Consider the following 26,000-nt stretch of genomic DNA (forward strand, 5'->3'; position numbering starts at 1 on the left):
GGAACTCGGTAGAGGGCCCCCCCTGCCTCTCACCGCACCAGAGTTTTGGGGTCTGCCAGGTTCCCTTGGGCCTGCAGGGGTCTCTGCAGCCTCTTCTCTCACCTGCACTGTCTTCCAAGCTCTGGTCTGGGGCCTGCTAGTATGAACGGACACCAGGACAGAGTCCACTCTGAGCCCAGGCCTGACTCTGTCTGTCACACACACCAGAGCTCGGGGAATGGGGGCCCCGAGTTTGATCTGACCTGTTCCTGAGTCTTTTCCCCGCTGAGGCCTAACTGAAGTTGTCAGAACATGAAATCAACAGGGTCTTGGCAAAGGGCTCCCATAATTGAATATATTACTTCCTAATTTCTCTTCCTCCCCTCTTCCGAGCCAAATGAAGGGTCTGCTTTCCGTTACAGCCCTTCGGAATAGAAACTAATCACCTGCGGCCGGTTCCCTTTGGTCGGTTGTCCAGCCTTCATTTGAACTCCATGCTCCTGAAATCAATCTCAATAATCGCCAACAGATACGTAAATAAACAAACGTCTGATAGCTTCTCTCTTTCTTAACAGCTTCCTCCTTTGAAAAGCTCCTCCTGGCTGTTCTGGGGCATCAAGAGGCCCCGAACCGGTTTCCCGGACACCAGCCACGCCTCTGGAATATGGTCAGCTGGAGAGGTCTTGTTTCACTCCTGTGACCTCTGCATTCAGCTGAAGACCACAGGGTGGGACCTGAATGTCCTTCGTGACAACTTAGAGCTGACATAAGGCAGAGTGATGTACATTTAAAATGTGGTAGAAACGAGGCCCCGGTCTGCTTCTCGAGTGCCTGCGTGGCTTAGCTGGTGCATGGCAAGGGGCACTGGGGAGGTGCTCTGGGCCTCCAGGAAGGGCAGCATTTTGCATGCACATGGTGCAGACCACAGGGTTCAGACTGCACCCATACACTGGCCACTGGAGTGGGGAGCGGGGAACCCACTGCAGTTGGGGACTTCTCAGGTCTCTGTATTCCGGGGTCACCCAGTGTCGGAGCTGGAGCCCTGGGGCCGTCATTGACTCCACCTTCAGTGTTGTCCCCACTAAACTGTCCTAAGTCTCGCAAACTCCCCATGCTCACAGCCACCATTCCGCAGCTCAGGCTAGATCCTCACCCCTCCAGGGCGATGCTGACTGCGGCCTTCCTAAGTTACCCTCTCCATACTGACTCCAGAATAATCTTTGGACACTAGCGTGCTCGGGCCACACCCCCATCACCTGAAGGGAAGGTGGAAGGTTCTCAGCCTTGCACTCAGGGTGTTCAAGGCTCATCGCAGTGGGGATCCACTACCCCTCCCCTCCCCTGCCAGCCTCGCTAGCTGGGACCCAGATGCTAAGTGGCTCAGCGCCCAACCTGAACTTGCGGGGCACTCGTTCACGCCCACGCCTTCCCTTGAAGGCCTCACCTGGGTGCACTCAGCCACTTATATCGCAAGACAAGATGCAGCTCAAGGACTGTGCCACCCGCTCCTGTGCTCAGACCCTGCTCACTGGCCCTCCCGCTTGACCCATGTCATTGCCACCCATTCCTCCTGTCTGAGGGTCCGCAGAGGACAGCCATCGCATCTGCGTCATCATCACAGCCCCAGAACTCACTCAGTGCCTGCCACTGAGTGAACTATTCTGCAAATATAAAAATGGTTACAGATCCTTCTTTTGTTTCTTAATTGTTTGTTTAAATACATATCTGAGGCTCCAACAAAGCATTGGTACTTCACTGTCACTGAGAGGCTTCCATTTTCAGCTAAGCTCTAAGGATTCTAGAAGCTTCATATCCAGAGTGGGAAACCTCTAAGCTCTGTGTGCCAGATGGGGAGGCGTCTGAGATGCTTGTGAGGACCAGGTGAACCACTGGGGATGAACAAACAGAAACAACAAAACAACCTATTCCAACAGCCTGTGGTGCCGGCAAACAGGAAGGAAGGGTGCAAGTCACCAAGAGATGCCGTAGGAATTCTAGGTCAATGAGTGGCTATCTGTCCCCACCATCAAGCCCTGAGCTGGCAGGAGGATGGGCTGGACTCAGCGCTGCCTTAGTGGAGAGGCCCAGCCAGGAAGTGTTAAGCTCTTTATAGAGATGTATCTGACTCTGTCCTTTGCATTTTGCTGTTTCCTAACTTCACCCACCACCTGTGTGTGGTCCCAAGTGCCTTATCCTGACGGAGGCCCATAGCCCCACCCACAACTTTACCGTTTCCTTCTCAGTCCTACGGTCAGGTTGTTGGCTGTATGGCAAAATGCTGGGTCCTAGGCTGCCCCTCATTACAGCAGGAACTTAACTGATGTCCTTAATCCCAGCTGGGAGGGTCTGCACACTGGCCTTGTGGAAAGGCAGAATGAATAGAATAACAGGCTTGCTCCTGTTTATCCCAACACTACAATCTGCAGCAGCATCAAGTCCCAGGATGAGTCTCCCCTCTAATCACAGAGAACTTCGGGAAATGGCTGTTCAAGCCCATAGCTGATAACATACTCAACAGTGAAAGGCTAAAAGTTTTCCTCTAAGATCAGGAATATGATAAAGTGCCCACTCTTGCAACTCCTATCCAATATGGCACTGGAAGTCCTAGCCAGAGCAATCAGGCAAGGAGAAAAAAAGAAAGAAAGAAAGAGAGAAAGAGAGAAAGAGAGAAAGAGAGAAAGAGAGAAAGAGAGAAAGAGAGAAAGAGAGAAAGAGAGAAAGAGAGAAAGAGAAAGAGAGAAAGAGAGAAAGAGAGAAAGAGAGAAAGAGAGAAAGAGAGAAAGAAAGAAAGAAAGAAAGAAAGAAAGAAAGAAAGAAAGAAAGAAAGAAAGAAAGAAAGAAAGAAAGAAAGAAAGAAAAGGCATCCAAATAGAAAAGGAAGACGTGAAATTACCTTTATTTGCAGATGAGATGATCATCCGAAACCATCAAAAATTCATTAGAACTCATTAGAATTCACCAATAATGAATTCAGTAAAGTTTCGGGGTAAAAAGTCAACATATAGATATCAGTTGTATTTCTATACACTAACAACAAAATATTTGAAAAAGAAATTAAAACAATCCCACTTGCAATAGCATGAAAAAACAGTAAATATTTAGGAATAAATTTAACCAAGGAGGTGAAAGATCTGTACACTGAAAACTATAAGGCATTGATGAAAGAAATTGAAGAAGACACAAATAAATGTTCATGGATCAAAATAATTAATATTGTTAAAATGTCCATGCTGCCCAAAGTGATCTGTAGATTCTACACGACCTCTATCAAAATTCCTAAGGCATTTCCCCTAAAAACAGAAAGAAAAAAAAATCCTTAAATTTATGTGGAACCACGAAAGACCCTGAACAGCCTTTTTCTTTGTTCTGAGAAAAAACAAAGCTGCATATATCCACTTCCTGATTTCAAACTATATTACAAAGCTATAGAAATCAAAACAGTGTGTTATTGGCATAAAAACAGACACATAGACCAACAGAACAGAATCAAATGCCCAGATAAAGCCCTGATATATGGTCAACTAATATTTGACAAGGGAGCCAGGAATGCTCAGTGAGCAATGGATAGTCTCTTCAATAAATGGTGCTGGGAAAACTAGATAACCACATGAAGAGAATGAAATGGACCCTTATCTCACACAAATCACAAACATTAACCCAAAATGGATTAAATATAAAATCTGAAACCATAAATCTCCTAGAAGAAAACATGGGAGAAAGCTCCTAGACATTAGTCTTGGCTACAATTTTTTTTTTTTTTTTTTTGGATATGACACCAAAAGCATGAGCAACAAAAGCGGAAATAAACAAGTGGGACTTCATCACAGCGAAAGAAATCAACAGAATGAAAAACCAAAGTACGAGATGGGAGAAAACATTTGCAGACCATGTATGTGATAGAGATTAATATCTAAAATATATAAGGAACTCATACAACTCAATAGCAAAAAGAAAATCCAATTCAAAAAATGGGCAGGGGACCTGAACAGACATTTTCCCAAAGAGCATGAAAATGTGCTTGACATCATCAGTCATCAGTGAAATGCAAATCAAAACCACAATGAAATACCACCTCACACCTGTCAGAACAGCTATGATCAGAGACAAGAGATAAGTGTTGGAGAAAGTGAGCCCTCGTGCACTGTTGGTAGGATTGCAAATTGGTGCAGCCACCATGTAAAACAGTGTGGAGGGTCCTCGACAAATTAAAAATAGAGCTACTTTATGAGCCAGTAACCTCATCTCTGGGTATTTATCCAAAGGAAGTGAAATCATTCTCTTACAAAGAGATCTGCACTCTCACATCCAGTGCAGCATTTTTGCACTAGCCGAGACATGAAAATAGTCTGAGTGTGTGTGCATCTGTGGATAAATGGATAAAGAAGGTATGTGTATATACACAATGGAGTATCATTTAGCCACGAGAAAGAAGGAAATCCCGTCACTTGTGACAACATGGATGGAGCTCAAGGGCATCGTGCTGAGTGAAGTAAGTCAGACAGGAAAAGGCATATACTATATGATGTCACTTACATGTGGAATCTAAAAAAAAGCTAAAGTCAAGAAACAGAGAGGAGGACAGTGGTTGCCAGGGGCTGGGTGGGGGACTGGGAGGTGTTGGTCAGAGGTACAAACTTCCAGCTATGAGATGAGTAAGTTCTGGGGACGTAATGTGCAGCACAGTGACTGTGGCTAACAATACCATGCTATAAACTGGAAAGTTGCTGAAAGCAGATCTTAAATGTCTTATCCCCAACCCCCAAAAGACAAAAATGTGAGGAGGTAAAGTGTTAACCAGCACTGTTCAGCGCAAATGCATATCCAATCAGCACATCGAACACTTAAACTTACAGTGTTAGATGCCAATCACGTCTCTACAAAAGCTGGGGGAAAAAACGGGAGAAACCAAAAAAAAAAAAAAAAGAAGCTGTTGTTCAGTATTCAGTCGCTTATACCAACTGAAACTTACCAGTCATTAGTGTGCCATAAACTAGAAAGAGGTCATTTCTATGATATGCTCATCAGTCACGAGCTCAGAGAGTGGCACGTGTCCCCACAGATTTGCCTATCTGTGAACTAAGCTCTGTCTTGTCCCCTTGTCCTATCTGGGTGACTTGCCCAGCTGTCCATGGCCAGGCCTCCTCACCACCCTGGCTGGGGCTCTGCTTCCTGTGGCCCAGTCCCATGGGTGTCGGGATCCTTCAGTAGAAGTTTCAGAACTTATCGCATATGTCTGCCCTCCTTCAAGACCAGCCCTCAACAGCTCTCCTCTTGCCAGACTTCTGTGATCCTGGCCACTGGCCTAGACTACCACTCATCATCCATCACTAAGCTTTCTGGATTCCATGTTGCCAACTAGCCTGGGCACCCGCCACTGTGTTCTGGTGTGAAACTGAAGTGTCTAGGACAGAACTGACACTTGGTGAATGTTGTTGTCATTCACCATTTCTTCTTCTCCCCAATTGGTGTATCCAGATTCAACAGCTGAGGTGTCCTGTTGGAGGCTTCAAAGTTTCCAATTTCATGTATAAAAAGATGATGAAGTGCCTGTAATGCAAACAACCTGTCTACATGCTGAGAGGCACTATTTAAGTTATAACTTTAGATGTTTTAATTGAGGCACAAAACGCATACGTGCATAAATCTTAAGTTCATAGCTTGATGACATGTATATACCTGAGCCCCGTGTACCCCCTCTCCCAGCCAAACCAGTTTCCCAGTCTGTGTCCCCATATCACCATCAAGCAATTTCACCTCTTCTTCAATAAATGTCATCAAATGGAATCATAGACTATTAATTCTTTTGTGTCGGCCTTCTTTCACTAAAAGTCACTCGTATGGTTGCTTGTAACAGTTGTTTATTCCATTTAATTGCCAAGTAGAAATATAGCCCAACTAGTTTTTCCAATCTCAACCCAATGGATATTTGGGTTGTTTCCAGTCTGGGCCTATCATTAATAAAGCTTATACGAACATTCTCGTGCAAGCTTTTTTGAGAGCACGCTTTCATGCTGGTCACAGGATCACATTTAACCTTTTTGACAAACTGCCAAACTGTTCTCCAGAGTGGTTGTTATCATCTGACACTACCAACAGCAATTACGAAAGTTCTCAGTGTTCCATATTGTCACCTGAACTGAATGTCATCAATCGTTTTCGTTTAAACCACTTCAGTAGGTGTGTCGTGGTATTTCATTGTGGTTTTAATTTCTATTTCCCTGATGACTAATAAGATTGTGCAAAGTTTCATGTGCTCATTACCATTCTTTTATCTTCTTTTGTGAAGTATCTTTTTAAGTCTTTCGTGTAATTTTTCTGGATTGTGCCTTTTTAGCACTGAGTTATAGTTCTTTATATAGTCTGAATAACAGTCTTTTGTCAGATAATGTATCACAAATCATTTCTCCAAGGTTATGGTTTGTTTTTTGTTTTCTTACTCATGTTTTTTGAAGAAGAAACATTTTTTAAATTTGAAAAAATCCAATCGCTCAATATTTAATTTAATGATGAGTGCTTTTTACCTCCTTTCTACAAAGTCTTAGTGTACCCAACTCCACAAAGACATTCTCCAGTGTTCTCTTCTGAAAGTTTTTCACTTTACTGTAAGCCTCTGATCAATCTCAAATTAATTTTTGTGTATTATATGGGGACTAGGTCAAGGTTCATTTTTTTCCACTCAGGCATCTAGTCATTCTCTGCACTATTTGTTGAAAAGGTGATCTTTTCATCATTCAGCTTTCTTTGCGCCTTTGTCAAAAATCAAGTGAACGTACACGTGTAGGTCAACTTCTGGACGCTGCAGTATTCCATTGACCTGATTGTTTATTCTCATCCCAATCCCAAACCATCTGTGTTATTGGAGCAGCAGCATGAGCTTTGAAATCAGGTAGTATGAGGCCTCCACATTCCTTCAAGTGTTTTCATAGTTGTTTTGGCTATTTTAGGCCATTTGCATTTCCATATGAATTGTCAAATCAACTTGTGAGTTTCTACAGAAAATATTGCTGAGATTTTGATTAAGATGGTATTGAATCTACAGACCAATTTGAAGAGAATGAACTTCACAGTAATATTTAGTCATTTTATGCACAGACATGGCAAAATCACCGTAAAAATAAAAAATCAAAAAACAAACTGGTAGAAAAATTCTACAATATGACAAAAAACGAAGATCCTTAATTTAGAAAACATTCTTAAAAAATAATGGACAAATACCAAAAACTCTATGGATAAAGGAAAAATTATATGAATAGTCAAATGGAAAATTATATGAATAGACAATACATAAAAATATGTTAAAATGGCCCTTACACAGATGAAAAACCGTTCAAACTCACTTATAATTAGAGAAATGTAAATAAGACATACAGAGATATCATTTCTCATTTACAAAATTGGCAAAAAAAAAAAAGTATGAGAACACATTCTGTTAGTGAGGCTATGAGGAAATAAACACACCGTGAGTAACACAATCCTTCAGAAAAAGAATTCGACGATATCGAGCCAAACTATGTATGTACCTACCTTTGCACCCAGGAATTACGATTCTAGAAATCTGCCTTGAAGATATACCTTAAGCAATACTAAAATTCATATGGATCAGGTTATTCATTGTAGCATTATTCCCAATTGAAAATATTAGGAGGAAAATTAAATGCACACGTATTAGAGGGGGGCAGAGTAAGCTATGGCACGTCCACACAGTGTACTATTCTGCTGCCATTTTTTTACCGTGAGGTGGCTCTCTATGAACTAACATGGAGTAACTTCCAGGACATACCACTAAACAGGCAAAAGTGCAGAGAATTTACAGCATTCTAACCTTAATGTGAGAGTGAAAGCAATGTAAGTAGGCACTCATACGTCTGCTTTTTTGTATGGAAGAAATACAGGAAAGATAACCCCACGATTAAAAACACTGGACACCTCTAGAAGGTATGTGGGGAAAAGGGAGGAATAGAAGTAGCGCATAGGAGTGAGGAGCGGTACACCTTCGAGTCCTGGAAACTTAGTGATATGTCTCACAGCGGAAACATGAAGGACTAGACCACTCAGGGTAAATAGCCCCCAAAGTAGAAGACAGATGGGAACAATGGGACCTAACTGTGTTGTGCATGACTAACGTGGCCTCCTTGACGGTGTGGAGAAGGGACGGCGAGGCAGAGCTGGGCATGCTTTGGAACTAGCACATCTCTTGATGGGAGACTGTGAGCTACATCACAGACAAAGCCGCTGAGCTCCAGCTAATAAATGTGGTTCTCGAGAGTGAAGGGCAGCGATGCTGAGCAACCAGCTTGGGCGCTGGGGAGCCCAACAAGTGGGACGTCGCAGACAACGAAAGCCAGCACCCTCACTTCCTCGGAGGAAGAAATTACACGCAGGAAAGAGAGAAGGGAAGGCCTGCAGCTTAGGGTCAGAGTGCAAGCTCCCAATGTGAACTCGCAGTTCTAATAAGCACACCAACAGGTCCTCGTGAGAACTTGTGAGTTAGGAGACACACGTGTTCCCTAGCTCAGAACAGATCTAGACACAGTGACGCCCCAGCAGCACTTAGCACACCCAGCAAACGATTTTGGTTCTTAAATATCTTTTTCCAGTAGACAAAACCAGCGATTCTTGGAGAAATGGTTGATTGCGGGGCTGGTAGGGAAAATAGAAGGTGTATCTGGAACATTCCGCGGTACCAGAAACTAAGCACGTGTTAAAAAAAAAAAAAAGGATGGGGGACATAGCAAAGGAACATAGGGCTAACTGGAAGGAGCTCTTGGGGACCAGAGGTAAAACAATCTGAGTGAGAAAATAAATAATGATAGGATTGGACTATAGTCCAAATGTAGAATAAATACCTGTGAATCCACACTGACATAAATTCAATAAATAAGTAACTGCAGGAGAAGGAATGGGCATTGTTTCTATCATGAATAAATAGTAGGAATAAGGGAAACAGATAGCCCTCATTATGCAAATGCCACAGAAGCAATTGTTTCCAGAAACATCTATAGTTGGATTCTGAAAGTAGTGGGCGAAAATTTGAAAAAAACTAGAACATTTGCACAATCAAATATCAGTCTTGGCTTTGCTCTTGGTGACTGCATTAGCTCGATAAAACCACTAAGCTTCTTGAACCTCAGGAGGCCTATTTGTAAGTGGGTGGCTTTGAGTAGGTCACACTGAGGGACACTTTCCATTCTCCACTCCAAAGAAACAGCTGCACCTCCTGTGCAGTTATCAGGGATATAACTTCCTCTTCCTTTACCTTCTCTGCACTTCTCCTTCCTTCTTTCCTTTCCATTCCTGACCCATAATAGGTTTCCCTAGAAAGAGAATTCAGGGCACTATCTGTGAGAAAGAGATGGAGGAAATTAGAAGTGAGGGAAAAGAGATAATGCAACTCCTAGTTTAGCTGGGTTGCTGCAGGATAGAGTAAGGCAGGGAAACTTCACAAGACACAAGCATTTCCTACGACCAGCAACAACAAAGAGGGAAGCGCCACACGAAGGCTGGGGAGCCCGCACACACGAAGCGGGTGCAGCAGCCTGGGGTCTTCCCGCCAGCTCTGCAGTCTCCCTGGACCACGATCTGTTTCTTCCTCTGCCCCACACAGAGCTCCCTGAGAGATGCAACCCATCCCTACCCAGTCCCGTCCACCTCCTCTCCCTGGAGTTTAAGATCTGCTTCTCACTGGGGTTGGGACTGTCTCCAGTAAGGAGTTCCAAGGCCCAGTCGGCACTGAGACCTCGCTCTGCACTAGGCGGCTTTGCTTAGGCAGCACCCATGCTCTGACGATGCAAAGGCCCACCTACTAGCGATTTTGATTACCAACAATTTTGATAAACTGTTGTCCGCATCCTCTGGTTGCCTTTCTAAACCCCTTAGCCACGGGAGTCAAAGATGTATCAAGATCAACGTGAAGTATGCACTCAGGAAATTTGGTTTCTAATCCTGCTTCCTGTCTTTGATGTTTCTGTGCCATGAGATTTTCAGTAAAACATCTGCCATTCAGGCCACTGTGTTAGCTTTAAAAAATGTAACTAACACAACCCAGCTGCTGTTATTCTCTGTCCCATCCCCACCCTCAAACTCTCAGAGGGGCATCAGCAAAACAGCTAATTCCCTCTCTGGGCTGGTGGATAATGGTCTTTCTGCCTTTCTCAGCTCTTCTCTGGACCCACCAGCTACCACGTGATTATTAAAGCTCTGAGGACCCGTGCTCGATGGAGATTGTGAGAGCCCAACCTCCAGCATGTGCCACATGCATGCCATCCACCTGCCGGCATAGGCAGCTCATATTTTCCACAGACAGGAACTCAGATAAGGTCCCAAACCCAACACGGTAACCTGAGTAAAGATGCTGTCAGCCTAAAATTACAACAAACAGAAAAGCTGGTGCCATCTCTTAGAAAGATAGCCTGTGCAGAAGTACCATAGTTGTGTGATGTTTTAAAGACCCAAACTAAGACCTTCAAAGTCACATGCATATGAGAGTAGTCGGGTTGCACACTGACCACAACAATAAAATCTGAAGCTGACAGTCATTTCTTCTAAACAGAAAGCTCTAGAAGCTACGTCTCTGCTCTGATGACTTTATTTCCAGCTTCCACCAATTCTTTTCCATCCAAATCTCAAATTTGGAATGAGGACAAGTAAGTAACAAGTAAGTAGGTGTTTCCAAGTTCATTTGCTCCCCTGGATTGTGCGCGTGATTCATTATGTTCCTTTGCAAACCGTCTCCATTTTCCTTGAGACTCAGCTTTGAGTGTGGTGCAGGGCCACCTGCATCCAATTTTGATAAACCCTGAAGTGAGGGGACCGCTAGCATGGTGGTGACAGAGTGTGATCAACTTCTGGTTAACCAGGATGATTTTCGTGCCATCTGTATTCTCGTCCCTCCACCTGCCTGATTCTTGTTACACACATTTGAAAAGTCATTTGTTTAATGTCTCTACGTGGCTCCCCAGAGTTTTCTCTGGAAACCAAGAGAAGTCCCTAATAGAATATTCTCACGGTGGAAAGCCGTTGCTTATCGGTTTGTTTGGTCTTCTCAATAATGAGGAAATGATGCTGCCATCATGACGATGTACATCTGCAATGTGACTTTGGAAAACTGGGACTGAGGGGGTTCCAAGGGAAGCCATTGCGGCTGGGATCCCTCTGTGGCCACCCACATACCAAAGGACATTTCCTGGCCTTATTTTGAGTTAAATTCTGGCTCCACCAAGGAAGGAAAGCCATGCTCTTTCACGAGGACCTGGTGCTCTCAATTGTCCAGCCTTCAGCACTCGCTGCTGAGTAAGAGGCAAACGGACTACCTAACAGGCAGAGGAGGGTTAGCCAAGCGTCCCTAAAATAGAATGTGCTTTTGAAGAAAATTAAAGAGCGTTACCGAAAAGCCGAGAAGGGAAGCTGATCTCCAAAGCCCACTCATGTCTTTCCTCTTTAAAGATTCTCGACCAAGTCACATGGTTATTTTACAAGACCTTGGCATTCTAGACGAAATCGCTCACCTTTGGACACTATCCAAAGACTCTTGTCCAAAACTCTGTTGGGGTCAGATGTTCAAACTGCTGAACAGACCATTTTATTTCAAGATACACAAATTAATGTAGGCAGATATAAGCCAACATACAGCTAGCTGCACAAAAAGCTGAGCCAAAATACAAACTCAAATAACAGAAGAAGTCAATATTTTTTCCTCTGAGCTTGTAGGTTTTGTCATAAGTTAGCATTTATCTCATTTTTCCTTGGGCTCAAACTAGTGGACATACCCCAAGGCAGAAGCACACCTGAGCAATCCTGGTGGCCCCACGCTTAGCCCTGGAAAGCTGGGTGCCCGATGCGTACTCCACAGAATTGGCTGTCAAATGATTACCCTGATGGCAGTAACTGAGGAAATCCACATGAGCGTAAAATTTATCGTTTTTAAAAATGCTTTTTAAAACACATATTGTATCTTATTTTATCTTTGCAACAAGTTTGTGCCTATTCTTACTAGTTCAAAGCAGAGGCTTGGAATTGGGAAAATGTGACTCCCTGATTCTAAAACCCTCCGTACGTCTTCGCCTGTCACGTGCCTCAGTTAAATGTTCAGAAAACACACTCGTGTGTGTAAAGGTTTTCTTTTTTCAAAATTAGAAAATTGACACTTGCAAACAATTTGTTCTCAGGCGGAGAATAATGACAAGCAGAAAATTGTCCTGAATATTTAATAAGGACCAGACAGCCTGTTATATCGTGTTTGAAAATGAAATTGAAAGTAAATAGAATACAGTGGACCTATGTTTCTAACATCAATAAAATATGAAGACAGTGACAGAGTCCCAAATTCTGAGGATAGAAAGTGAGAAAGTTGGAGAAATACAGTGACAGGAAAATGAGTGTGCAGAGAGGTGACCCCTGGGGAAGTGCCACTTGGTTCATGCTTGTAGAGGACAATTTGTCCGTGTGTCAGTGCTAAAATCTGCTCACTATTCAGCATGCTCACTGTGGCACCAGCTGTAGTCACCAGAAACCTAGGGCTTCAGAATATGGTACAATCGCCATCTCACGGACATAGAAAGAATGCCATCTTATATTACTAAACGGAAATATTGGTTAAAACCAGTATAATCTCATTTTTGTATTTTGTTTAAAAAACATGCGTATCAGGGCCAGCACTACTGAACGCATTTTGCTTTCAGATGCTATGTTCGTTCTCCGTTAATTGTGCAACAAGCAGTCTCCAAATTTAGCCTCTGAAGAAAATAACCATGATATCTGGGGTTAGGAACCTGGCCACGTCCTCACTAGGTGCTCTGGCTCACACTCTCTCATGAGGTCGCCGTCAAGTTGCCGGTTGCCCCAGTGCTTGGTATCTCAGAAGACATGAGTAGGGCTAGATGAAGCACTTCTGTTCTCACATAGCTTTTGGCATGAAGGTTCAGTTCCTTGACATATGAGCTGCTCGTGATGTGGCTTCCCCAGAATGAAGGATGAGAGGCTAACACAGAGGCCACAGTGTCTATGACACAACCTGAGACAACACACACCATCACTTTTGCTGTATTCTATTGGTTACGGGAGGCAGGGACACTGAAGGCCGTGTCAGACCCTGCCTATCACAGCCCGTCTTCGCCCCTTCCCGAGGCCCACAAAGGCCGCATCCCTTCAATCGCTTCCTTCTCTCATTTTGGCTGGCTGCATGTTCGATAAGGGCAGGGAACGTGGAGTGACTCAAACCCACGTGAGTGTGCCTTGGTGTTTGGCAGGGCCTCGCCTTAGATCTGCGCGTGGCAGATGGCCTGACTTGTACCCCGGCCTAGCTCCCAGCAGGTGCTCTGCAGTCTGTCTCTGCCCCATTGGGCTGGTCCTGACCACTTCCTACTCCCAGGGCCCCTCTGCCTCCAGAGTGTTTCCTAAGGGGACACCCACCCCACGAGCCACTCACTCCTCCATCTACTTGCTCTGTGTTGTACAAGGAGACATGTTCTCGGCGTCAGCACGAAAACCCATGGAGAGTGGCACGGGGCCCAAGTCTGGTCCTCTAGGACCCTAACGCCCAGGCACAGGGAGCAGCGGTCTAGTTTTAGGTTACAGAAACCCAGCCCCTGAGCCTGGCAGAGAGTGGGATAAGCAAAGCCTTCTCTTAGGGTCTCGTAGTCGATTCCATGATGGGATGAGAAGGTAAAATGAACGCTCCTGGAGTGGGGGCTCCTCTTCCAGCCATCCCTACTGGCATTGCACTTGGTGGAAGTCCTCTTTATATTTCTATCGATGCCAATGCAGGTTTTATGTCTTCGTAGAGTGTCACAGATATTTTAACAGGAAAGAGAGAGGATCTCAGGCTAATCCAGTGGTTAATTTTTACATATGCCTGATGCACTTCCTCTCAGAGAACAATATATTCATTATACGTATAAACCATGAATTTTTAATTCCAACAAGGGCTAAAAATGACTCCACTCACCAACTCCCATGGCAGCCAAATGATGCATGCGGGTAGAATTCTAAAAGACAGACGCAGAAGGGTTACAAGTAACATCCAGGCCTCCAGAGCAGGCGAGGCGGCCATGCAAAGCGGCCTGTAGGAATGCTAGCTGTTGCCAGAAGCTTGCTCATCCTCCACTAAGTGTAGCAGATTGTTCACCAGCAAGAATATGCCTTAAACACATGTCAAGAGGAAAACTGTAACATGAGGTGTCCTTACCTTATAATAAATTCTGGCCACCAAACCCCGCTGAAGAACCCTTTCACGAAAATTCACTGCTTTCAACAGAAAGGTGAGAGCACCAACTGTGTTCGCGGTAAATGCCAGGAAGCTGAAGGGAAAGCACAGGGACCAGTATTATTATTTCATCCTCACCAAAGAATTTCACCCTGTTTGTTTTTTCAGAAAGAATTTTCTTCCAGCAGAAAAGTAATGTTCACAGACATAATTGCCCCTCACACTTCCCATTTGCTGATTCGAGCTTCCTTCAGTGTTTGTCTGATGAATGCTTGCCTCTAGTTTTCCTACATGGTGGTCCTCATGGTATAAAGGTAATTTGGGTTTCTGCTTTTTCCACTTAATAATTGTATTATAAGTGGTGTTCAGTATTTTACATAGTCTTTCTTCAGTATTTTATGTAGTCTTTCTTCAGTATTTTATATAGTCTTTCTTCACCAATTGGGTTTATCATAATTTACTCAACCATTGTTGGGCATGTGTTATCATAATGATGACAAGTGAATATTAATGATTAAATATATCTGTAATGAAGTATTTATCAATGAGTGATATTTCTCAAATATATTATGTATCAGGAACTATGCTACTCATTGCTGTGAATTATTCAATGATCTCAATAATTCTATGATGAAGATGCTATAATTTCCCAAAGTGCAGCTTGAGAAACTGAGGCTCAAGAAGATATGGTAACCCGCTCAAAGGTCACACAGGTAAAACATGCTCCAGCTTGAGTTTTGTCTTCGAGGACACTTGTCTTAAAGGGAAGAGGAGCCCAAGGGCAGTGAGAGGGGGTGTGGGTGAGCTCAGGGTAGGGTATGCCACAGAGATGAAGTCTTTTTTCAGCAGATAGAAATATCCATCTTCCCCATCTGGTAAATGAGGAAACTGAGGCATGGGAAACTTAAGAGAGGCATAAACAGACTCAAAACACCCAAGTTCCCTCACAACCCTATAGGCTTTTCACCATGCAACTCAGCCTTTTGTGCTATCCTGCCCTCCCCAACCCCACAATGAAACTTCCGTCTTTAGAATTTAGATAGACAGCTAAGGGACCAATTCACACAGGGACTCCCAGAGCTAGGCTCCCCGTGCCCTCCTCTTTGCCCATATCATCGAGAAGTAAGTTATTATAAGACTCAGATATCTTAGATTCCCATTAATTAAAATAAAAAGGAACAAGTAGCTGTCGTTGCTTGATCAGAAGCCATGAGAGAAACACTAAGAAGCAATTGATACAGTGCTTTTGAGACAAGATGGGAGATATTTACCACATGCCAATTATCAGAAAACTCAAATTACAAAATTATATCAGTACTCATTTTGAATCTGGTCTTCAGATAGTTGAATCTCTGTCTTAGTCCTTGTAACAAGAGGTGTAAAGAACTTTTATGTTTTATTGAAAAGTATCTTTTAGTCATTCCAAGGCCGGTTCCCATGAAACCTAGAGACTGTATAAGAAATCACCTTTTTTGGAATGTTTCTTGGCAACACTGTCTGCCTGAGGTTTTTGAACTGGAAGTGGGTGTGCTACAGGAAGTGGGTGTCACCCACCCATGAGTCACATGACTTTTACACATCACAAGCCAAGTACGACCACACCATAGAGCCCTGCGAACTCTTCCAGCGCAGAAAGCTGTAGACTCTTAAAAATAAGAACATCGCTAACGGCATCCTCCTTGTACTTTACAAGAAGGCCAAAGTGATTATAACTTTAAATTAAATTCAAATGCACATTGTTAGTCATAGGGGAAATGCAAATGAGAACCACAATGAGGCAGCATTATACATCTACCAGGATGACTAGGAGTAAATACACTGACAGCATCAAATGTTGAAGAAGGTATGGAGCATCCAGAACTCTCATACTTGATGATAGAATGTAAAATGGCAAAAACACTTTGGAAAAAGTTCTCATGTTTCCCCCTAAAACTAAATAAACACATACACTATGATCCAAAAATTCCACTTCTACTATTTGCCTCAGATAAATAAAAACATGTATTCACAAAAAGACTTGTATACAAATGTTTGAAGTGATTCTACTCAGAGGAGTAAAAAACTGAAAACATCCCAGGAGGGTGTCCACTAATAAAAAGAACAAAAAACAAATCCTAGTATATCCCTAAAGTAGAATACTACTCAGCAATTAAAAAGAACAAACTAATACACATGACAACAGAAATGAATCTCAAAAAGCATTATGTCAAGTTAGTAAACCAGCTGCATGGTTCCACTTTTATGGAATTCTTGAACAGGAAAAAATAAACTGTGGGAGAAAAACGTCAGAAGCGTAGCTGCATCCAGGGTGGTGGCCACAGGGATTGACAGAAAGGGACGTTGTGGAACTTTCTGGAGTGATGCTAATCGCCTTTAACTTAATAAGAGTTTTGGTCACACAGGTATATGCATTTGTCAAAACTCAGTGAATGCACACGTAAGATTTGTGCATTTCATTTTATGTAAATTCTAATAAGGAGAAAAAAACATAACCAAATATGAAACGCTAATTAACAATATTTGTGCTTAACTATTTAGAAGTATGCCAATGTCTGCAGTTTACTTTGAAATGCATCAAAAAAGATGAATTGTTTGGTGGGTTGAGGGGCTGACACATGTGATGTAGCTAGCACAGTAACATAATAGTAGAATCCATATGGTGGTTGTATGAATGTTCACCCAAATTCTTTCAATATTGCTGAATATTTGAAAATGTTCTTAATATGGCAAAACGTTCAAGGGCAATGCAGGAGCTTGACTCATCCCACCCCCATAACCTCCTCCCTTGGGAGAGGGGAGCCTCTGGTGTCCACACAGTGGCTATTGCTTGGGAGGACTTCAGGGCACCAGGCAGTTCTCGATCCATCTTTCCTCATGCCCCCACCTGCTCGTGTGAGTTGTCACTGCAACTGCCATCTGATTGCTCTACTATCGTGTAAGCTCCACATGGCAGAGAGAATGACAAGGCTTTTCTTAATATACATAAAAATCAGAGCAAGTAAGTCTTGGGGACTTAAGTAGATAAACACAGACAGACTGAATCAGTCAACCTGGGAGAGCGATGTGTACTGTTTTGGAGGTTAATAACCGAGACAAAAATAAATGAACTGGAACTTTCCAAAATATTTACAATTGGAATACTGCCTTTGGCGCATCTCAAGCCTGTCCTGGAGAATTTTCAGAGATTTGAATGTGGGTGAGAGTCTGTTATGTTCTCAGAGTGACAGGGACAAGCCCTGCTCTGCTATCTGGAAAAGAAATGGAAGGGCAAATGCACATGGCCTATTTGGGAACAAGGTTCCTGAGTGGATGGAACTGATTCTGCTGGGAAATGTACTGTTTTTTCAACTCCTTACATGTTGGAAAGTTTTCAGACTAGTTAATTGGGGTAGAGAGAAGCTACGAGTCCTATAAAATGACCATTCAGGGCAAGAAACAGCAAAAGGCGCACTGACTTTGTAGACTATGCCAGGACATATCGAGATATTAAAACTAAGAAACTTAAGAGAAACAGTCCTAGGATACAGGAGCTGATAAGACAGACTGTAGTTTGAATAAACAGGAACCTAAGTAGTAAAAAAAGGAGGGGGAGAAAGGATGGAATATAGACTTCTTAATTTCACTTTATGCCAATAGATATGAAAAGTCCCATACTATCATTTGTGTGTTTCCTATGTTTTAATCAGGATTGTAAGATGATATGTTCTAATTAACAGTTTTCTTGGAAATTAATTCAATACACTTGGCTTATGGAGACCAGTAATCTGCCTCCAAATAAAAATGATAACTTAAAAATACACAAAAGGAAAAAGCATAATAAGCTCCTCAAAAGTAGAATAAAGGAAACTATACATTTATGAGCATAAATCGATGAATTAGGAAACAGAGTTATGACACAGAGGATCCATAAAGGGGAAAGCTGATTATTTAAGAAAAAAATAAACCAGACAAACATCTGGGGAGATTAAATAACAACACACAGAAGAGAGAAGGTGCAGAAATAATTTTAGGAATGACAAATGGGACATAACTACAGATCTAGGAGAAGGGAAAAAGGTGATTAGAGAATAATATGAAACACTTTACACCAATAAATTCAAAATCAAATGGATAAATTCCTATAAAAATACCAATTACCAAAACTAATATGAGAAAGCGTAAGTGGTCTTAAAACAATTAAACTAATTAAATCAATAGTTTAAATATTCACCCAGGCCCAGATGGTGTTCAAAATCATCTACTTCTTCTACAGAATAAGACACTGCTCCCAAAGTAACTTTATGATACCAGTAAACCTCATAAATCCAAATCGTGAAAGTACAAGAAACAAAAACAATGCGTCGATAAGGAGATGCCCTGCCCCCGCCAAAACAAAAGCCAGCCAAACCCAGGAAAATATAAAAATGATAACACAGCAAAACAAAACTGAGTGTTTCTCAAGCATGCAAGGGGTGTTTAACATAAAAGACTTATAAGGATTATTTATCACATTAGCAGGCTAAAGAAGAAATATCATAAGATCGTTTCAATAGATGCAAAAAATGAACTGCAGTCAAATCAGTAAGATTAATCATCTAGTAATGTCAAAAATACGATGAAAATAACGATAAATGAGGCTTTGTAAGGAAGTAAAGTGTGTCTATCGGGAAGTTCAGCAAATATCATTCCTAACAGTGAAATGTTAAACTGATTCTTTTTAAAACAAGGGCCAAGACAAAAGATCACCTTCTACACACAAAAAAAGAATAAAAAGAATAACAACTGGAAAGGGATAAATTAAAAAATCATTACTTGCAAATGATTTGACTCTCTATAGAAAAAACTCCCATAGAATCTATAGACACATTTAGAATAATTTTTTTTTTTTATGGACAGGTTTATATACAAAAGCCAACTGTGTTTATAATAAACCAGCAACCACGAAAAACATAATTTTAAAAATATTCTTTTTACAGCAACAAAAAAATAATAAAGTATGCAAGAATAACTCCATCAAAACACATACTCAGTGTAGAGAAAACTATTAAGCCCTGGAAGACACTCATGAGATTAAAATTGCTGAGAAGAAGATCATTTTATACATATGTCAATTATTCTAGAAATCTGTAGATTTAATATACTTTCAAAGAAAATTCTACCAAATTTTTAAAATTGTGGTAAAATATATATAACATAAAATCTACCGTTTTAACCATGTTTAAGTGTATAGTTCAGTGGCATTAGGTACGTGCCACCATCACCACTATCATCTCCAGGATCTTTTCATCTTCCCAAACCGAAACTCTGTCCCCATGATACACTCGCCCCGCCTCTTCATCCCCCCGCCCTGGGGAACCACCATCTACTTCTTGTCTCTAAGAATCTGACTCTTCTAGATCCCTGATCTAAGTGCAATCGACAGTTTTTGTTTTTTCTGTCTGTAGGTTGTTTGTTTTCCTGAGAAACTCAACAAACTGATTCCAAAATTTACACGGAAGTGCAAAAGACCCACAATAGCCAACACAATTCTGAATTATATTTCAGATATATTATATCATGTTCTATAATAATATTACACTATTATAAATGTAGTGTAATTGTCGCAGTATATTGTTGGATTGAGGATATGCAAATAGACTAGGAACAAAATAGCTCTCAAATGAACTCCCACATATATAGAATTTAATGAAGTCCAGAGGGGGCATTGCAGATCACTGGCAAGGGGTAGTTGATTCAGGAAATGGCACTGGGACAACGACAATCCTTAAGGGAGCTAAAAATAGATCCCTTCCTCACACCACAGACAAAGATTTCTAGTGGATTCAGGAATTAAATGTGAAAGGTGAAATGCTCTAACTTTAAAAAATATATAGTTCATGATCTTAAAGTAAACATGACATGAAAAGTGTGGAATATAAAAGATTAATAAATAGAATTGTAATTTAAGGATTTATGTGGATCGAAAGACACCAGGAAGAAAATATGAGAGGCCACAAACTTGGCCAAGATCATTGTAACATCTGTAACAACGAAGGATAAAGAACTCCTAAAAGTGAATAAGAATGAAACAAAAAAAAAGGAAAATTGGCAAAACATGTGAACAGTCACGTCACGTAAGAAGAAACACAAATGGCAAATAAGGATGTGAAAGCACGTTCAACCTTACCCATGTTAAGGAAAATGCAATTTAAAGTCAGTGAGGGATCTTTTTCTTATATTGCATTGACAAATTCAGTCTGATAGTACCAAGTGTGATACGTGTTATACAATCACATTGAGAAACAAGTTAACGTTATCTACCGAAGTCGGACCCTGGCAAACCCCACAACATAGCGGTTTCACTCCTAGGTAATACATGCTGTTGAGGAGTGCTTATCAAACAACAGATGGCAAATCACTAATGAGTCATGAAATTAGTTTAAAGGATTGAGATCAGAATTTTTTAAACAATAAAATTTAAAAATATCAGAGAGCATTATGAGTAATAGATAAGCACTGTTTCATGGACTGTTTGCCTCATCTGTGTCTCTGGGGTGGGGTGCTCGGTGGATGTGTGGGTGTCAGTGTGACATAAAACTTATTTCTTACTCTGAGTCATGGCAACTACATTTGAAAGCCTGCAGAAACTCTCACACATATTCCCCAGAAAACACATGCGAGATTTTTCATAAGAGCTCTGTGCTGAATACCAAAAACACAGTCCGTGTCTAGTGATACTGGAGACCAGAATGGATAAGTAAACTGGATATGCACGTGGCAAAATGTAATGAGCGAGATACTGGCATTTGTCATGTTTATTTATCCTTTTTATGTTTCTATGTTCTTTCTACACATAAGAACTTGGACAAATCTTAGAAACAAAATACTGAGTGAAAAGGGGAAGCTACAGAATACCACATGCATTATGCCTGATTTATCAAGCTTAAAGTCAATGCTAAAAAATCAATAAAGACAGTCAAACACATGGATTCTGAAGTCAGATGATCTGGGTTTGAATCCTACCCCTTCACTCGTTAGTATGTAACGTTGGGCAAAAAACTTAACCTCTGTGCCTCAGTTTCCTCATCTATGAAATGGATATAATAACCTATATCATGGAGTGTTTATGATTAAAATCCGTGAGATGCTTGGAATAGTGAACATGCAACAAAGAAGGAACGCTGTAGAAAAAAACAGAATTAGCATGTTTTAGTTTTCAGTTGGGGAGTGAGTACGCGAGCATTAGTTTTACATGTGTGTGTATTTTTGTGCATATCAAACATTAAACATTTCAAACAAGAGTGAGCTGTGCCATGACAAGGCTCTGTGCTCTCAAACTCAACAGTAAGACACTGAGGGCCAGAGATGGTGATAGCCTGAGCAGTTACATACCTGGTTCTCAGGTTGTCGCCCCCAGACTCAGCCCAGCTTCGAAGCCAGCTAGCAAGTGGTCTTTCTTGGCACTGTTTGGTGTATTGAGCCAGCAATTCCCGCACCACAACCTGTGCACAGAGTTTACCATTTGTCAGTCGGTTGTCAAAAACATAAAAAAAAATGCAAATGTCTTCAAATACTGCAGCCAGATGAGGTCTAGCTGCTTCTAGCAAACTCCTTGGAAGGAACCAAATATAAGACCTCATCTTTCCAGGGGCCCCCACTCCCCTATGGCAAACGAGCAGCTCTTCCCTTCCACTCTCAGTCCCTCCCCTCACAGCTTGGCCAAAGAGCTAACCACATACTGCTCCCTCTCTCCCCTGGGACCAGCCTCTAAAGCCGGTCCCAGACCAACTATGTCAGCTGACACTTCACATAAAACCAACTTGCCTTCTCTGGACCAGATAAATGTCTGGCCTGTTTTCTGTTCTGACTCTGATAGTCTCCGGTTCATTAGGCCTTTGGGGAATCACGTTAAAATGTACACGCAAAACCATCTCCATCAATCTCTTCCCTCAACAGCTTTAAAGTTACGATATGGGCCAAAAACTCCTGCGTGCTTTCCCAGGTTTGCTAAAAGAAGATGTCTGTGGCCGGCCTGGAGCAGAGAGAGGCCCCGGTGACGGCAGCAGCTGTTGAACATGTCCGTGAGGCCACCTGGGCCCAGGCTGCCCATGAGCCTTTGGTGTGAGTGGCCCAGGCCACCGGCCAAGGGACCTGGAGGTGGCCCAGCCCCAACTGCCGACCCACAGAACCCCCAGGTAACAATCACATGTTGTTTTAAGCTACTAAATTCGGGGGTGGTTTGTTACACCATGATAAATAGCTGATTCATTCTCCTGCAAAACCAACTTTAGAGTATTTTCTTCTTTGTTTCATATACATTTATGTTTTTATAGATATTGTATAAAATGTTGTATATCTTTTCAATCAACCCCTTACAAGTATATTGTAAGGGGTGGTTTTGGTTCATATTGCTGTTGCAGATCGTTTATCTGTTTAAGGGCTGTATAACATCTTTTGGTTGGAAAAAATCATAGGCAATTAAACATTCCATTCAGTTAGATATTTAGGCTGTTTCCAAGTTTATAGTGTCACTAATAACTGTGATATCAATATCTTCAGACGAATCGCACTGTCCTCTTTTTGGTTATTACCTGGGACTAAATCTGTGAGTCCACTAAAGCCAGAGGTGGCCATACGACTTGCTTTAGGCCAGTGACACACAAGCTGGTGCAATGTTCCCAGGTGTGACTGGTCGGTCCCTCTGGGCATCAGTCTACGCTGGACACTGTCATGCTAATCCATGTACAGACATAGCACTGTGAGGTCTTACACTGTCGTTACATTTACTGTAAATTACTTTCCTTTTTTTAAAAACTATTTTCTTGAATTCTTGAAATTATGCTTCTAGATAAGTTAAATCATCTATGATTTTACTTCAGGATAGTAAAGGGGGTGTCACAAAATATTTTTTTATAAAAAAGAGAGCATTGGGCCGAGTAAGTTTAAGAATCACCATACTATGGGTCAAGGGACGTGAACAGTTTTATGGTTGCTGCTATAGAAAATAAGTGTGAACATCAGAACACTTCCAGCAATGGAAGAAATGGGGGAACTTAACTAACTTTAAATAGAATTTAAGTTCAAATGATACAGCACTCAAGTTCCATTTCACTGACACGCCACTAGGATTAGCATTTGCGTTCTTGGTTTTGACAATCTGTCAAGTTCACCACGGCTGTAACTCCAGCTCCCTCTTGTTACAAGGGCAACGTCATTCCAAGAAAAATAGCTTTTTCCTCCACAGCATTTCTTCAACAGCATTTATTTTTTCCTGATGAAGCAGAACACAGCTTCATCAAGAAGGGTCCCAACTTCCTACTGCCTGGAAGACAAGTGCCGGGAGGCCTGTCTGCCCACCTTGTGCCATCAGATGAAGTGACACCAAGCTGGGAGCTGAGGAATATTTCTTGAATGAGCGAATAAATAAACGAACCCCCTTCCTGTTTTCAACACTCACCCAACCTGTTCAACTTCCTTCAACTTCTTCACTCCTTCCGCCTTTCCTAGTTAAGCGACTTAAGGTGGCAAATTAACTCACTCTAATTAGAAATAAAATTGGAATGATAAAATCATCCAGTTTAGGTGCTAAACATAAGAAAAAGGATAGATTATCGGGCCTAATATCACAAAAGCAGATTTTTTTTCCTAAATAAATAAATAAGAATAAAAAATTTTTTAAAAGCAGATTTTTTTTTTTTTTTGCTCCTTTTTTTTCTTTTCTTTTTGCTCCTTGCTTTTGGCATCTTTCCTCCTTTTCTAGGTCATAAGACAGGAAAACATCATATAAAAAATGAGTTTATTTTCTGCTGCGGATGTCCCCTTGGTGAAAGATTAAATGATTGGAGCCATCAGCTGCCATGGGATTTGGGCACCACAGTCTCTAAATCCAATACTTTATTTGATAAATGACCAGAGAGAGGCAAAGGTAGGTCAGTCAGCATCTGGACGGAGAGTGTGATGAAAATGAGCTGGTTTCACCTCGTAGATGTGATCCTGAATACGTTATAATGTACTGTGCGTGTACACATACTGTATATTATACACTCTATATACATACATTTCTTTTTTTAACTTTCTATTTAAAAATAATTACAGACCCACAAAAAGTTAAAAAAATTAAAATAGCACAGAGAGGTTTTTTTGGTCTATTCATCCCTCAGATTCCCCAAAAGTGATCTCTTAAGTAGCAATAGCGATGATCAAAACCAGGAAATTCAATAACATGTTTATACACCAAACGTTTTAGTTATAGTAGAGATGTCATTATTTTAAAACAAACCCATTAGTAGGCCATTCCGTAAAGTGAAATATCATTTTTTTGTGATATAAGTTATTACATCTTTATCTAAGTCTGGGGTTTTCTTAAGATGATGTGTGACATCACTTCTTCTTACGGGATGGTTTCTGTGGCTGTGGACACGGTTCTCCGGTTTTCCACAGGAATACTCTCAATCTTCCTCGCGCACTTGATCAATTCTCAGCCACTGAGCCTGGGCGCACCTGCTCCCGGGCTCTTGTGCAGAGAAATCGGGGGGCTGAGCCATGAAGACAGCTTTGTCTCTCCCTTTTTGGAAAGGCCCGCCTGTAGGCAGAGCCGGCTGGCCCACTGCCAGCACTTGGGCTCTGAGTCTGAGGCGCTGTGCAAAACGATGACATCATAACATGCGTTTGTAATGAATACCACGTGCGTCGGCAACACCAATTAAGTAACATCAATAAAGTTAGTTTTCAGGTCGAATGGCTTTTCAAGGCATCTATGAGGCAATCAGCATTTCTACACATAAGTATCTCACTGATTTATGCCAGGTGCAGTGAGACCTGGGTTACTTCTAAAAGGTAGTGTCTGCTGCCAAAGCAGAAACACTTAGAACCAATTGGAATAGAAAACAGGTGTCCAAGGAAAAGCCATCAGACGTCACCCACTCTTTAACAAGGATAAGCCGTGCAGTGGGGCCATACTCAGGTTTGTGCCACGTAGGACGATGGAGTCACTCAAAATGATAGTACTCATGGCGTTGGGGTCCCAAATTACGCCCTACCAGGACTGGCCCAGCACAAAACGAAAATGCAGGGCTCATGTTCAAAAATCATTAAGGATTTCAAGATGGTGAAAGCAGAGCACTAACTGAGCAGGGACCTTCTGAGCACGAGGTCCCGTATGACTGTCCAGCTTTCACCCTGAAGCTGGGCCTGGCCTTCGGGGTCCCAGAAGGACCACCAGACACAAACGTACCTGCGTATCCTGGATTTTCATTACAGCTACATCTGGCCACCCTAGGTTTCTGAGGGCAGCTCAGGCGTCACCAGGTATAAGACGCAGTGGACACAATTCTCCACCAACCATCCTAACTTCCCACCTCTCTTAGATGAACACCCCATCAAGGTACGGTTTCTTTCAGGAGAATCTTTAAAGATTTCTGGGTAGAAGAGATGAGCGAGAGAGCGAGAGAGCGAGAGAGCGAGAGAGCGAGAGAGAGAGAGAGAGAGAGAGCGAGAGAGAGAGAGAGAGTGTTGAGGAGAAAGAACCACTTTAAACTAACACATAAACCAGCACAATGCTGAGTAATTGCTAGGCCTTAAACGTGGGTTTGAATTTTACACTCAGGAGATGGATGGATTCCAGGCAATGATTTAAGCTCAGCAAAAATTTATGCACTGCTCAACTGAACTTGAGAGTGGTTAGGTTTTGTTTGTTTGGTTGGTTGGTTGGTTAAATCTGGCCCAAATGTAATTTATTTCCCCAATGTCTCTTCCCAACAGAAAATAAAGTGCACCTCTGTGGTTTCTTTCCCTCATCCCACCCACATTTACAGGGCGCCTGCTGTCTATACTAAGCACAGCGTGGATTAAAATGTGGCTACAG

General features: G+C 42.0%; 1 protein-coding gene across 1 annotated transcript in view; it reads right to left on the reverse strand.

Annotated features, from left to right (window-relative positions):
• The window catches only part of ACOXL (acyl-CoA oxidase like), a 201,364-nt gene that overhangs the window by 58,499 nt on the left and 116,865 nt on the right, over nt 1-26,000 (reverse strand). Inside the window, exons 12-13 of the mRNA XM_006909483.3 lie at nt 21,530-21,639; nt 14,162-14,273 (exon numbers count right to left, since the gene is read on the reverse strand). Coding sequence (XP_006909545.1) covers nt 14,162-14,273; nt 21,530-21,639 — 222 coding nt within the window. The remainder of the gene's footprint in view (nt 1-14,161; nt 14,274-21,529; nt 21,640-26,000) is intronic.

The sequence above is a fragment of the Pteropus alecto genome, unplaced genomic scaffold (genome assembly GCF_000325575.1).
Source record: "Pteropus alecto unplaced genomic scaffold, ASM32557v1 scaffold223, whole genome shotgun sequence".
Lineage (NCBI taxonomy): Eukaryota > Metazoa > Chordata > Mammalia > Chiroptera > Pteropodidae > Pteropus > Pteropus alecto.